The sequence below is a fragment of the Colius striatus genome, chromosome 5 (assembly GCF_028858725.1).
Source record: "Colius striatus isolate bColStr4 chromosome 5, bColStr4.1.hap1, whole genome shotgun sequence".
Taxonomy (NCBI): domain Eukaryota; kingdom Metazoa; phylum Chordata; class Aves; order Coliiformes; family Coliidae; genus Colius; species Colius striatus.
In genome coordinates, this window is record NC_084763.1 from 11864044 (window position 1) to 11880201 (window position 16158).

The 16158-nt window shown below is 39.1% G+C and overlaps 1 protein-coding gene across 3 annotated transcripts in view; it reads left to right on the top strand.

The window, feature by feature from the left end:
* The window catches only part of POU6F2 (POU class 6 homeobox 2), a 322297-nt gene that overhangs the window by 282409 nt on the left and 23730 nt on the right, over window positions 1-16158 (top strand). For all 3 annotated transcript variants that reach the window (XM_061997033.1, XM_061997035.1, XM_061997036.1), the window contains exon 7: window positions 12560-12766. In XM_061997033.1, coding sequence (XP_061853017.1) covers window positions 12560-12766 — 207 coding nt within the window. The remainder of the gene's footprint in view (window positions 1-12559; window positions 12767-16158) is intronic.

Genomic DNA, 16158 nt, shown 5'->3' on the forward strand with positions numbered 1-16158 from the left:
TACAGAACTTCTTATTATAACCATTATCTGTACTGAGTTGTGGCTAGGGTGAAAATTTAAGTCAAGCTCTTAAGATGTGAGCAGAACACCTTTCTTTGCTTCCTATCTGTCAGCTCAAGAGAAATGGATTAATGATGCATTTGATAACATTAGATACTTTGGCCATTGAACTTTCAAGCAGTGAAGCATACACACCCACCACTAACAGTCAAGAAAAGAAGCACCTGAGGGTATTTGCAGTGAGAAAGTGTCACCTTTGACATAAAAAACCCCACTTACTTTTATATAGTACCTTTTCCTGATAAGTCTAAGGTATTCTTACAAAAATTACTGAAATCTCATAGGAGTACTATCAGGGAGATAAACAGTATTTATACAAACATATTACAGATGATTGAATGGAAGATTGGAGTTTTAGTGACTTTCCAAAGGTGAACTTGTTGTCAGAGCCGCACACTGAACCAGCAGCCATACCAAATTTCACAAGGTAAGAAAGAGTGAGTCTGTCTTATATTTGGGTGACAAATTTTCAAGGAGGCATTGGTACAGAAACGAAGAATCAAGTCTCTCTCTCTGATGGTTGTGTGACAAAAGGAAGTTGTATTTGATCTCAAGGATTTTTTTTCCCTAGACATTCAGATCTAGAAACTTGGAATCATGATCATTTTGCATCCAAAAACTTGCAGGTGTCCCAACTAAACTTTCCTATCTCTTTTCAGTGAAATGTTTTTTTCCTTTCTTGTCCTGAAGGTCCACAGGGTTGTGCCAAGTTATAACAAAAATCTATTTTATAGGATGGAATAATTGTTTCCATCATGATGACCTACAGTAGGGAGGTAGTCCAGAATGGTTTGTTCCACCATAGTCATACCGGTGATTAGCATTATTGTTCATTCTCAGTAGTCTGAGAATGATCTGTTGAAGAGATATGTGAACTGTAAAATTAGAAAATGTTCCAGTAGTACATTTGTCTGGCCAGGTGCAAAGGTTTGCAGTTATTTACCTCTTTGCCTTGAGATTTGTAGACTATCACATTAAAAGTTACAAGTCTTAACTAATAAGACCAACAGTTTTATTTCACCAATGTCCAGATCATCTAAAACTGTAGAAACATCAGCTGGAGTAAGGTTTGATTTTGTATTTAAAAGAATGTCACGTTGCACAGGTGCAAAGTTGAAGTGATAGGTCGACAGACAGCTAATGTGTCATCTATAGTCATTGCATCTGGACAGCAAGCTCAAGATTGATAAGAGTATTTGGAGGAATATGATTGTATAACAACGATGTTGGGTTTCATAGCTACTGATTGATTGCAATACCTATTAGCCTTTTTGTAGTTAATTTTGGCTAAATCTGATATGATTGAATGAATCAGCTTGCCTAACTAGTTTCACCTTTAAGAGTTACAGACTGGGAAATCTGGTCATCTCTGATAAATATTTTATATAGTGTATGTAATTTGATAGTGAGAAGATGAGAGTAGATTATTCAAGAACATATTGATGGCCTAGAAATTCTTTGACCTGTAATCTAATTAAAGAGCTGTGGTCCTAAAGATTGCATCTGAAGATTATTTGATGGTTAATGATTTCAGTTCAGTTTGTCATGGAGAGGTGTCTAAGAAAACACATTGGTATTCTAAACAGACAAGTCAAGTCTAGAATGAAACACCATTAAGCCTTCAAAGTCATTTGTCCAGAATACAATTCTGTTTCCTCAGGAAATTTCATCAAAGAAAACTGCAAATAAAAGGATTCTTTGAGGATTCCATATTTATCATCTATTTGCAAGACCATAATACTTATGGTGGAATAACATTCTTGGATAAAAAAAGATAAAGCAGCGACAGCAGTGACTGCCTACTGAAGGCAGTTAAGAGCATGCCATATCCTTAAGCTTCTTCTCTGTGCAAAACAACTTGGAAGGAGTAACCAAGAGAAAGAAAGAAAAAAATAGAGCACAAGAAATTCTCTGGCTCATCCAGACACAGACATTGACAGTCACGTGCAATATCCCTGTTTTAAAAGAGTAATATAAAACTTGAAAAAATAAACCAGACCTTTTCCAGTGAGAACTGTTGTGTCAGTAGGGGACATTATCTTGTTCATATCTATGCAAGATTGTATCTGAATAGCAGTGTTTATTTAAAGAAAACAGGAGCAAAGAGCAATCACTAAACCCTGCCTCATTCTGGCTCCTGACCTTTCAATAGCATCTCTGTAGTAGACCAGTACAGTGCAATAAAACCCCATGTAGTGAAGGTAATTCCAAATAAGCCATGGCATGGAAGCAAACTAATCACATTGGCAGACCTTGTGTTTGGCCTAATTAAGCTTGCAGAGAAAGAGTGATACCATACAATCACAGAATCACAGAATGGTAGGGGTTAGAGATCATCCAATCCAACCCCCCTGCAGGTCCCACCTAGATCTAGTCACACAGGAACATGTGCAGGCAGGTCTTGAAAACCTCCAGAGAAGGAGACTCCACACCCTCCCTGGGCAGCCTGTGCCAGGGCTCCCTCACCTCAACAGGGAAATAGTTTTTCCTTATGTTTAAATGGAACTTTATGTGTTCCAGCTTCTTCCTATTACTCCCTGTCCTGTGCTAAATAAAACAGAATAAAGGGATATCCCAATCTCTTAACATCCATCATTTAGATATTTGTAAATATTAATGAGGTCTCCCCTCAGTCTTCTCCAGACTAAACAGCCCCAGTTCCCACAACCTTTCCTCATATGAAAGATGCTCCAGTCCCCTGATCACCTTGGTGGCCCTGTGCTGGACTCTCTCCAGCAGTTCCCTGTCCCTCTTGAGCTGAGGAGCCCAGAACTGGACACAGGACTCCAGATGAGGCCTCACCAGGGCAGAGTAGAGGGGGAGCAGAACCTCCCTTGACCTGCTGGCCACACTCTTCTTGATGCATGCCAGGATGCCATTGGCCTTCTTGGCCATGAGGGCACATTGCTGGCTCATGCTCAGTTTATTATTAATTAGGACTCCTAGGTCTCTCTCTGCAGAGGTGCTCTCCGGTAAGTCACCCCCAGCCTGTACTCGTGCATGGGGTTGTTTGTACCCAGATGCAGGACTCTGCACTTGTCCTTGTTGAACCTCATGAGGTTCCTCTCTGCCCAACTCTCCAGAAGGTCAAGATCCCGCTGAATCCAGTCCTCCCAGTTTGGTGCCATCAGGGAACTTGCTGAGGGTACACTCTGTCCCCTCATCCAGGTCATTGATGAAAATGTTGAACAAGATTAACCCCAGAACCGATCCCTGTGGAACTCCACTGGCCACAGGTCTCCAACTCTATTCTGTGCAATTGATCACCACCCTCTGGGCTCTGTCATTCAGCCAGCTCTCGATCCACCTCACTATCCACTCATGCAAGCCGCATTGCCTGAGCTTTCTGATGAGGATGTTATAGGAGACATTGTCAAAAGCCTTGCTGAAGTCAAGGTAAAAGACATCCACTGCTCTCCCCACATCTAGCCAGCCAGTTATACCATCATAGAAGGCTATCAGGTTGGTCAAGCAGGATTTCCGCTTGGTAAATCGGTGTTGACTCCCCCTGATAACCCTCTTTTTCTTCATATGTTTATTAACAACATTGAGGATGAGTTGATGAGTTGATTTGTTTCCCAGTGTGACCTTGACTGGATCAGTATGGTATGCATTGCAAAGTGTAAGGATGCCTGCATTTTCTTCTGCTGTTATGTGCAGTATGTTTGGTTCTGGTGTGGCTGGAAAGCACATCCACTCTTTATTGTATGGGAGAAGTAGCAGTGAATATTTATATTATTTTAATGCCCAAAAGAGACAATCCTTGTTCTAAATGGTTTATCATCTAAAGACATAAAGCAATGCAGATGCAGCACATATACAAAGCTTGCAAAGGTTGATTAATTTTGTTTCTTAGCAGGGATTTCTTGTCTCTGAGACACTTAATACTTAATTGAGATTGAAATCTTCAGAGAAAACAAAGTAGCAAAAATCCTTCTGTAGGAAACTGAAAATCTCAGCCTGCATGAAAAGAAGGCAGAGGCAAATTAATATTTACTAATTTTTTTCATATTAATTAAATCTAGAAATTCATACTGGTGGCTCAGTTACTTTCTGTTTACTTCCTGAGAAAAGTAATATCATTACTTTTTGTTCTCAAGGGTATTTACAAAAAACATATATCAAAACCAGACATACAAAAGCTTATTTGCTTGTGTACACTCTACAAGTATCTGTTCAGCAATCAGCAAAGCTGCTTGGCGTTTGGAAGAGAAGAAGTCAAAAGCTACAAACAGTAAGTTGTGACTTTTGTGATTGATAGGGATGAGACAAAGACTGAACTCGATGATCTTAAAGGCCTCTTCCAGCTCAAACGATTCTTTGATTCTGTGATTATTTTGTCATAACAATTCTGTTATGACAGTGTTGGCTGTTTTGGCATAGCACAGCATCATGGATCTGTTGTCATAAAAAATAAAAATATTACAAAAATATTTTATTCAAGTCATCCATCAAACAATTTTAAGTAATTAACACTTTCATCAAAATCTAGCTGGCTGATTTTCACAAATGCTCAGGACCTGTATATCTCATTACAATCACCAGTTGCTTTGGTCAACTCAGACATCTGTGACCTCTAAGGGACCTTATCATAGAATTATAGTGTTGGAAGGGACCTTTAGAGATCATCTAGTCCAATCTCCCTGCAGAAGCAGGTTCACCTAGATCAGGTCGCATAGGAATGTGACCAGGCGGGTCTTGAAGACCTCCAAGGAAGGAGCCTCCACAAGCCCTCTGCTTCGTTTAACTCCTGATTTTTAAACAGAAGCTAAATCTGATAGGTAGGCTGCTTAGGAAGAAAAATCCATCAGATATTCAACATAATTTTTAATCTTTACTTTAGTAATTAGATATTGTTAGATTTTTTTTTAAAAGACAATGTTGTGTTATTTGGGATGTTTGATAAAAGAGACTGCACACATGCGTCTGCTAACAGAACATAACAGTATTTGCTTGAGAAAAATTTCACCATACAGTTCCTACAATGATGACAAATAAAGTCCTGTATAGTTTGATGCTAGTATACAAACATTATTTTCTAAAAAATAAAGCACTGAGAAAGTCAGGCAGAACACCAGACCTAATGTCTCTTTATGATGCTTACAAACAACATATCACCTAATGTATCATATATGAACAATACTTAACATTGAGAATTATAATTCCTTACATGAAAATTATAAAACCTTACATGAAATAGTGACTCACAAGTGCAGTTTCATAGGTGCCTGTTTCTAGTATCATTATTTGATGCTTTGCTCTCATAACAGCATTTTGTTGTGCCATTTTTTTGAATTTTCATCAGGAAACATAATGCAGCACAGGAAATTTGCAAGCTTTGCATAACTTAATATGCCTTTTACTTCAAAAGGCACAGGCAGCCTCATCCTGTTTTGAGGCTCAAGATTCATATTGTCATTACTCCAAAGAACGAGATGGAGTGGCATTTCTGTCAGAAGTAGTCTGTGAATGAAGATTACATTCCTGCTTCCAGTTTTTCAGCATGTAGATTGGTAGTATGTATAGAAAACACTATGTGTTTATAACTTACATAGGTAGTATATAGACATAAGTGTGTTTAAAGAGTGAGCAGCTCCATAGAGGCTAAAGAATCCTATGCAGATTCTCATTGTTCTGTCCTTTACTCAGCAATTTTCTCCTTAGATTATCTCCTTAAAGTAACTCATGCTGATACAGTGACCATAGAAGAAGGAATATATCTGGGAATAGGAGCAGCTTCTGAAGGAAATTTGCAAAACTGAACCAAACCATAAACACTGTCCTGAGTACTGCAGGTGGTATGGCTCCTGGGGTTGAATTAGCTTTTGGCCCTATGAAACTGGAAAAAATGATACAGCAGAAGCCAAAATGATACAACAGAAGCCAAAGTGAGCTTTCATTTCAGATTATATTCCAAGGACTAGAAAATGAAGAGGAGTGAAACATATTCATATCAGGAAACATTCACTCAGTGGGTTTTTTTTTTTTTGGTTCACTATATATATGACTTTCATGCATTCTGCTCACAGTTTGAGATGTTAAACTAGCTTACATGTATATGTTGGTGTGTTTCATTCTGCTGGACATTTTTTCTGTTGCTCCTTTTACTTTTTCTTCATTTTTCTATTTTAGTTTTGTTCTTCTGTTGTTCAAAACTTTCAATATTTAAAGGGCTGTAATGCTGATAAAATCAGAAAAATGTTCATTTTAATGATACTGCTGAAAAAAATTTCACATTTCCTTTTATAGTTAAAGATAGTTTTTCAGATGAAATGGTAATATTTGCTTTATGTCAGCCCTGGCTGACAGTAGAAGCAACCTATTGTAGTCAGTCTTTGATTTTACTTAGCCTTTTCATAGCAGAAACAAAGGTAGTTATTGAAACATCCATTTGGCGACAGTTTGTTTGTTCCTTTGGTTGTATTAGGAAAACAAAGAAGCCATTTAGTTATTGATATGGCTATGAGAAATCTGGTTTTGTATCTGCAGCACAAATGGGGCTGCAATTAGACATTTATCCCCAGAAGTTCTGAGCAGTTGCTCAGTTTCTGCCTGTAGTTTCAGCCTGGGAGTTATAGAAGATGTATTGATGGTCAAGAAAGGATAAGAAAAGATCTGTTGTGTAAGAAATCATTTTTAAGAGATCAGATGTTTTGTTTCATTTCCTTTACATTACTGAGCAAGGAGAGGCACGAAAATCTGTTTAACAGTACAGTAGTGACTGGGACTAGTTTATCTGTGCAAGGATATTACCCTGCCATTGGAGGTAACACAGTTGTTGATATGCTGAGGATTTGGGTCGTTTTCCTTTCATAGTCAGCTTCATTCTTTGGTATTTTGCCTTCTTTATTATTGTGTGTTTATTCTTTCATTGCAGATGAATTTCAAGTTTGCAGGGCTATGTAGGCAAAGGCCCACAGATGGTACACAGGAGCAGGTCAACAAATTAACTTCATGTGCAAGCCAAATCTTACAACTTTATTTCACATACATAACACTTAATAGTGGAAGTTGTCTTGGCAATGGCAGATTCAAGTTGTAATATCTGAGAGGCTTGATCTCAGATACCTTGATATCCTAAGATGCTAAAGCAACACTAACAGATTAATCAATGGAAAATACTGAGATACTCTCAAAAAACATCCCGAATATCCTTTGAAGTTAGAAGTATACCATTGATTTTAAAAATTGAGTTAACATTGGGAAGCATAGAAAAACTAAATAACATTTGTGAAAACTGCTCTCTTAAGCCCCTCAAGATGCAACTGATGCATCTGTTAATCCATAAAAAAAATGAAAGTATCCAACTGAATTCTTGAAGTGAAAATTTGACTCCACCAAGGCTTCTGGCAACACAGGCACTTGAACAAGGCCAGAATTACAGTCTTTGTGTTTTAATTAGAGGTGGACCAAAGCCCTGACTGTAAAAATGCTGAGATCTACATTAAATACACTTCATTCTCAGTTTTACTTGTTTGAAGTATAAAAGGAATTGTGAAAGTCGTGCATAGTGAGAAGAAAAACCCAAAACTTTTACAATTATATTTTTGTAGCATGAGAACTTTAAGGATGTGTTTGTTTTCTAAGGAATGCATTTGACAGGTGATATTGTTTATGACTTTGAGTCCAAAGTTTGGCAGAGTAAGAAGAGAAGTTGTGGATGCCCCATCCCTGGAAATGTTCAAGGCCAGTTTGGATGAGGTTTTGAGCAACTTGATCTAGTGGAATTTGTTCCTGTTCATGGCAGGGTGTTGGACTATATGATCTTTAAAGTCCCTTGCAACCCAAATCATTCTGTAATTATGTGATTCTAGAGGTATCTTATGGGATAAGTCTCTGTCACGTGCTGTTCCTGAAGTATCTTTGAACATAATCTGAAATAGTAGCATTTGCTAGAAAGGACCAATGCTTCCCCACAAATAAAACACTGGCAATTAAATAGTCTGTAATGTGGTCTAAAGCCTGTGGCATGGTCATGTTTTATTTCTTCACAAAATTTAAATGTAGCAAGCCTCATAAAGTGCCGGGTTCTATGATACTTTAACAGGACAGATTAGCAAGGTTCAGGGTGAAATTTTGTACCAAAAGTAGAGGAGTGACCTGGCCCAGGACAATCACACAAGGTTTGAGGAGGGGAATCCAGTTCCAACATTCCTCCCTACATATGAATCAGGTTGCTGATAAGGTACTAAGGAGAGAGTACTTGGAGAAGGGGGAACTTGAGTCTGGGTTTAGGCGTATCAAAGATGCATGCCACAAACGGTAACCCCCATGGTTAACTACAAACAAGAGGATATCTTTTTTTAAACCAGATAAGACTTTACTTTGGTATAAAATGGAAGAAAAACTCTTGAAAGCTCAGGAAGTTTCAGAAAGTGGGAAAGCTGTTTCCCATTCAGACTTGCCCTTGGCTCCTACAGTTACACCCCTGAGGGTGTTTCTGCATTTGTCCTTCTGGAACACCTCTCTCAGCTGCATTTTCTCTCTCCGTTCCTGGCTGTGTGCATGTACAGCACGCCATGTACACAATGGTGTGTGATACACATTAATACATATAGATAGCCTTCTGCTTCTGACCTTACAAACTGTCCACTTCAGCACTGTCATTCTATAAAATGTCCAACTGCAGTCCAAGAAATGCATTTTAAATGTGAATGCAAACATTTCTATTACTGATAACACCAGCGCAGCATTTTTTTTGCCTTGCTGGGATTAGGACCTTGATAGTTAAAGTTACATTGGAGTAATGACACTCCAAGGTCATGTCCTTCACTGGCATGACAAAAGAAGGAGAGGTCTTTGCTATGTTTTTACTGATGAAATTAAGGATTATTCCTTATGTTAAGTGAGATATATTAAAAGTGAAAGATTTTATGACCCCTACATTTAGGTCACCAAAAATAGGAGAAATATACTGCCTTCATTCATGCTGGAAGTCAGATTTTTAAAAACATTCAGAAATCTGATAATGATGTACCTCAATGCCTCCCTCCTCTTTTCACATGAACAGTCAAGCAGCTGCAGTTCAGCTAGGGACACCTTAGGAAAAAAAAAAAGTACTATCATCTGCAGAGAGAGACTCAGGAAATTCCAGTTTAGAAGACTAACTCACAACCTCTGTCTGAATACGCCTCATCGTGCTTCACTTTCATACGTTGTAAAAAGGGGCTAATATTCTTTATTGATTTGTCTACCTTTTAGGAATGCATTAGGAGAACTGGAATGATATCTTTACAGTGTTTTGAACAGTTTTGATATATTCAGCTCTTATGATATAGCTTACTAGGTGGGCCAAATCCACAGGAGAGCTGTCTTGCTGTCCATTACAGTTCTCTGGTCTTCCCATCCAAAATTCTTCTAGCTGGGCAAGTTTTGTCAATTTATGATGATTTCAGCACTTACCACTTCTTAGCTGAGCTGCTGTAGCTAACCAAGAGCACTCTTTTCAAACAAGGAGTTGGTTTAAGCTGTCACATTGTACTTTACCTTGAGCCTACCTAGAGGCACACCATCAGGCTGTGACTGCTAAAGGAGTAGTCACTCATTAAGATGCTGGCACTTGATTGAATCGTATTTAACCTAATAAGGGAAGGAAGAGAGTGATCCTCTGATGAGAGACACAAGCCCCTCCAGCCATCCCTCAGTTAGTTGGACTTCACTGCATGATGCTTTCTTGAGAATGGATTTTCTGGGGTTGTCACATATCACTTCTGATGATTTATATATGCAGAGGTCTTCACAGATCAACACAATTCATACATGTATCCTTTTTATATCTTTAGCAAGAGATTCAGAGTTGTTTCTCTAGTTTTACACGCTCAAAAAGTCACTTAATGGTCTGTGCACAAAGACCTTAATGTTTTCCCTAAACATTTTTGGAGCTTATTTTACACTGTTGTACTGTTCCAACTGATATAAATTAATTATTGAAATCAATAGGAATTTTGTATGTTTGTTTTGGAGACAAATTTTCCTTGGAGTTTCATTATAAACACTAAACACTTTAGCCTGTTTTCATGAGGAAACTAGTCTTGTGACTAGTGCTGTCTACCCTTCTCTCCCTCTTTCCACCCATCTATCTCTCCATACCTACCTAATGGAAAAAAAGAGCTGATCCATTTCAACAAAATTTGTCAGAAATAAAGAGATGTAAGAACATTACTAAGTTCCTAATTGAAAAGAAAATAGGCAGATAGACTGAGGAAAGCTGCCCTGTTACTACCTCCACTGAGGTGAAAGGAGGAGAACTCGGACAGAATTCAGTTCTCAGCAACTAAGTAGATCTACACTTCTCAATGTGATATGGGACACAGGGGAACCAGGATCATACCAGTGTGGGATGAAAGGGATGTGCAGTGTGATACATGTTGAAGGTAGAGAGGAGGAAGAAAGACTTAGAGAGAGGAAAGATTGGAAGCCTTACAATGGGATAGATAGATTTCAGTGAAGGAGGGCTATGATAAAGTCAGAAGAAGTGTGAATATATCATAAAGGAAATAAACATGTATTTTCTTGGGGATTTTTAAACTTTTCGTATTGCAACAATTACATGGCTCTAACTTCATTTGCTGATACTTGCAAAAATAAGAAAAAAAGACTTTATTCCTGAGTTTCATCAGAAGTTTCAGATGTTCTAATACTTGTAAAAAAGTCTTTCAACAGCATGACTTTATTCAGCCTAGAGGTTTATTGACTGACAAGCTTTCTTACGACATCTGTTTGACATCTCATCATAATATTAGTTTTACAAGCACATTCACATTTTAGTAAATCACCGTATTCTCAAGTCTGAGATGTCACAAGTGTCTCTTTCTTCAAATACTTGCCCCAGAAATGTTAGCTAAAATGTTTTATCTAACACCAGCCGTCTCGTTATGTTGTACTACTTAGTTGTCATCCAAAAACAGATGCATTTTTATGAACATATCTTAATAAGCCATGTCCTGAAAGGCATCAATTATCTCTTTGTTCCTCCCTGAGGTCACATAGGAGTAATAGGTGGTCCTCTAGAGTACCAGGTGTCAGTAAATCACAGAAAATTACATAAGCAGCTCAGTTCACAGGTAATAACCTTGTCCAGGTGAATTGTAGAAAGCAAAACAGATTGATATTTGCATCTCTCTCTATGTTCAAATGAGAGGTAGGAACAAACCATCATCCAGGGGCCATGGAGTTGCCCAGTATTTGTCTCATACACTCTCAGGTGCAGCAGATTTGTTGGGGATGACAGTGGATGGTGGTAAAATTAACATGTGATATGTGACACAACAAATGAGTTCAAAAGTCCTTTTCACTCCAGCAAAAAAAAACTTTCAACAGTCTTTAACAGCATCCTCCTGGAGAAACTGGCTGCCCATGGACAAACTCTGTGTTGGGTGAAAACCATCTTGGTGGATGGGCCCAGAGAATGGGGGGAAAGGAGTTAAAACCAGTTGGTGACCAGTCACCAGTGCTCCCCAGGGTTCAGTGTTGGGGACTACTCTTTTTAACATCTTTTATTAATGATCTGGATGAGGGCATTGAGTGCACCCTCAGTAAGTTTGCCGACAACACCAAGCTGGGAGGGTGAGTGCTTGAGGGCAGGAAGACAGTTCAGAGGGACCTGGACAGGCTGGATCAATGGGCCGAGGCCAACTGTATGAGATTTAAGAAGACCAAGTGCCAGGTCCTGCACTTTGACCACAACAACCCCAGGCAATACTACAGGCTTGGGGCAGAGTGACTGGAAAGCTGTCCTGCAGAAAAGGACCTGGGGGTGTTAATCAGCAGCCACCTGAACATGAGCCAGCAGTGTGCCCAGGTGGCCGAGAAGGCCAGTGGCATCTTGGCCTGTATCAAAAATAGTGTGACCAGCAGAGCCAAGGACATGATTGTCCCCCTGTTCTCAGCACTGAGAGGCCTCACCTCAAGATCTGTGTTCAGTTTTGGACCCTTCCCTACAAGAAGGACACTTGGGAGCATGTCCAGAGGCAGGGAACAAAGCTGGTGAAGGGTCTGGAGCACAAGTCTGATGAGGAGCAGTTGAGCAAACTGACATTGTTTAGCTTGGAGAAGAGGAGACTGAGGGGGAGACATGATCACTCTCTGCAACTACCTGAGAGGAAGTTGTAGTGAGGTGACAGTTCATCTCTTCTCCAAAGTAACAAGTTATAGGGCAAGAGGAAAAGACCTCAAGTTGCACATGGGGAGATTTAGATTGGAGATCAGGAAGAACTTCTTCTCTGAAGGAGTTGTTAGACACTGACATAGGCTGCCCAGGGAGGTGGTGGAGTCACCATCCCTGGAGATATTTAAAAGATGTGTGGATGAGGTACTGAGGGACATGGTTTAGTGCTGAGCTTGGCAGTGTGAGGTTAGTGGTTGGACTTGATGATCTTAAAGGTCTTTTCCAACTGAAATGATTCTATGATTCTGTGAACATGCATAAAACAAGCAATTATGCATGGAAAATATATGCAGCATGTATGCATTTTCCTATTCTATGTCATTTTTTTTCCAGATTATTGGAACAATCCCACTGATGCCTAATCCAGTCCCCTCCAGCCAGGCAGCAGGTGGAGCTCAGGGACTTCAGGTGCAGCCAATAACTCCACAGCTGTTGACCAATGCCCAGGGTCAGATCATCGCTACAGTCATCGGCAACCAGATACTCCCAGTGATCAATACCCAGGGAATAACACTATCGCCGCTCAAGCCAGGACAGCAGGTACTGTGTCTCTAGCCTGAATGGTTATCAAAACAGATGTGCAGAAATCTGCTCTTCACAGACCCTCTCGTGCCTTCTCCAAAAAAATCCTTATCATTTTTAATAAGAAAGGATTAATTCTATCAGGCATAGTATATTAGTGTATAGGTAGTTTATATAATGTCAGGGTACATAATCCATACATTCAGGAATTATCCTGTTATCCATTTTTTAACTTTCAAAGGTCAATATAGGGTCAAGTGAGAAATTTTCTGTAGTGAAAGTGGAGTAGGAACATGAGGCAGGGAAGGCCCATCTGGCCTCTAAAGTTCAGTTCCTTGGCTAGTGGTCACCTAGTAGACAAGGGCTTAAAATATCTTGACACGTGCAGAGAAAACAACAGAAAACATACAAAAAGTATTCATTTTCTTCACTGGTAAATCAGATATGATTGTACATAGTTGCATAGACAGAGAGAATTTTTAGGGAAATTATTATTCAGTGTAAGGTGCTAGGTTGTTCACAGACTTCAGGATGGATGCAGCAACTTCACTGAGGTCCAAAAAAATTTATCTAGTTCTTTTCATAGTACTCTAAAGACAAATTCATTCATTTTGCCTACACCTGTAGAGCAAAGAATTTAGTACCAGCTTTTTTTATTTGAAAGAGAGGAAATGAAGGATGCAAAAAGTATCAAATATGATTACCAAAAAGGTACTTATGAGTGTCACTCACTTGAATATTCAGCTTAGCATTCTTATTTTGGGTAGTGTTTGTTTGCTAGTCCTGCTGACAACATCAGTCGCAGGTAGCAGCCTTTTGTATGTCTCTGAGAATCCCAGGCCCTCTGAACTCCAAAACAATGATTTTTACTTTTCTTTTTTCAAATTTAGAAGTAGAGAGCCAATGGATCACTAAGGTGACTTTTTTGTTTGTTTTGAAAACGTTTCACATCCAAGTGGTTACATACTCTTTTTCCTATCCTGTCCTCTGTGATGATCTAGCAGAGGTATTTTCCAAAGCACTTGTCATTTATCTAACTCTATTTTCTTTAATGGGATCAGACTTATACCACTGGCAAGTGCTTTTGCAATTGTTGCGTGTACATGGTTTCAAACAAAGCAGACAAGATGAGAGGGTGGGTAGTGTGTTCTCCAGCATGGGAAAACTTGACAATGAAATAAGAAAGTCAGCAGTTCACATTTAGTTTCCTTGGGGTTTGTGGGATAGGATATTTCTCTATGGGTTACTCTCCTGAAGAGATTAAATATTTTCTTCCTTAATGGGTGAAGCTTTCAGAAAGCATAGAAATCCTGAGATCCCATTTGAAACTCATGACATTTTGAAGTAGAGAGAAGGATAGAGGTGCTGGGACCTTCTCACCTGCAGAGCAACATATCTTTTGAGTCCTGCAGCAAAGCAACCTCTTCCAGGCAACGTCTCCTAGTAGTGTCATAGGGCAGAGAGGGGACAGAGCTGTGAGCTAGTGGCACTGGGCTCACCTAAAGGGACAAACTGCTTCTGAAGGCTGCAGCTTGCCGAGTGAGCAGGAGGCTCCAATGTAAAAAGTCACTTTTTAGCCATGTCATGCCATATTTTACTGGTTCACCCAAACCGTGTGCTCCTGTGCAACCATCAGCTGGCAGAGATCATCAACCAGCAGAGCTTTGGTTATCTCCAGGAGCCAAAGATGTGTCCCATATCATGCTGATGCACCCAGCAGTGCTGTGTAGGTAGAAAACCCTTATTTTGCCAAGATCATCTTCTAAGGGTCCAGCTTGTGCCTCTCACACAGAATCCTGAGGTCCTAGGGCTTGCAGGGTCACCAAACAGTACAGAGCCTCCTTACCTACAACTGTTGGAGCCTGATCAAGACAGTATTTTTGATGGAGGGAGAAGTAGTGCAAATATGAAAAAATACGTATGAAAATATTTTTTGAAAAAGAAAAATAGTACACATCATTTTTACAGGAACCACAGAAAATTATTTCTATGTATTTGTGCTCCCTCTACTGGCTCTTCTGCTTTTACTGAAGGAAGTGGAAAAGATATGTTTCTGTTGGCTTCAGTGAGAGCAATAAAGAGATATGAGAGCCAGATTCCCATAAGAATAACACTGATTGACAGTGAAGAGCAATTGAACTAGTACTATAGAAACTACTGTGTCATTTGAAAAGCAAGCAGAATTACTCAAAGTGTAAGGAATTTCTGAATTTATCTTATTGCCTGGGTAAAGACTTAGCCAATAGTGTTTGGCTAATGATAGTGTATTTGGTCATAAGTTTAAAGCCATGTTTTCAGAACTGGTTGCTCAAACTCAGAGGGCTCAGCAGGATTTCAAAATATTTTTGAAACCAGTGTCACATAGCATTTGCTGTCTTGTAACTTGATGGAAGAAGCTTCAGAAAGGTGAAAGAACAGTACAAGTTTGGGAAAAGTTTTGAGAGTGTCACAGAGAAAGAAATGAGGAAATAAATAATGTAGCAAAATGTTCCACTTGCAGATGATCCTAGTTTAACTTTCCACTTGTCACTTCCTTAGAAGCTAAGTACTGCAGGAGAAAGAGAAGTGATTGCAAGTGATGATAGTAAGCTGCTGCTGTTAGCTGAGTCACAATAATTGAACCTGTGTAGCGTGTTTCAGTTGTGAAGTAATGTGTGCTAGTGCTTGCTACTTGTCTGAAGACTTAAATGCCTCAGATATTGTTTTTAGTCAGCTCTACTTAGGTTGACTGCCTGTGTTATTTATTCATACAACTTTTTCAAACTTGACAGACTAAAACCTCAATGTCTCCTCATGGAAATGAGTTCATAGATTACTTGTCTGTAGTATAAAGTAGTGCTGTTTTTTCAGTGTTGTAAATAGATTGGTTTTTAATGTACACAAGCAATTCCCCTGTAATCCTATTCCTCTTGTTTTTAAGAATAAATAGATATTTCTGATTTACATTGTTTAAACCACACACAGCAGAGATTTTTCCTCTTTAAATTACACTGAGCAGTTAAAGGCTCAGGTTTCTCACTGCTTTTCAAGATTTTGCTAATCTAAGCAGCAGCATCCATGAACACACTGAGAATTTTCCTAGAAATTGTAATGACTTTCTAAAGTGAGCAGCTGTTTGCACTCCTGTTGTAGTCTTTGTCCTTTTTATCTCTGTTCATAACAAGTTTTTTTCTTTGCCTTTAATAATTTTTACTGCCCATCTCCCATCCATTTCAATTTCCACACTAATCTCTTCAAGATTTTGTGATCAGAACTGAATGGCATGACCACAGTGAGGATGCATCACTGTTTTGCATAACATATTTTCATCATTATTTACAATCTTTATCTCAACTCAGCCTAGCATCCTGCTTTTTTCTCTCTCTGCTTATTGACCAGGTTTTTCAATAAGTAGATGTATCCACCATGAT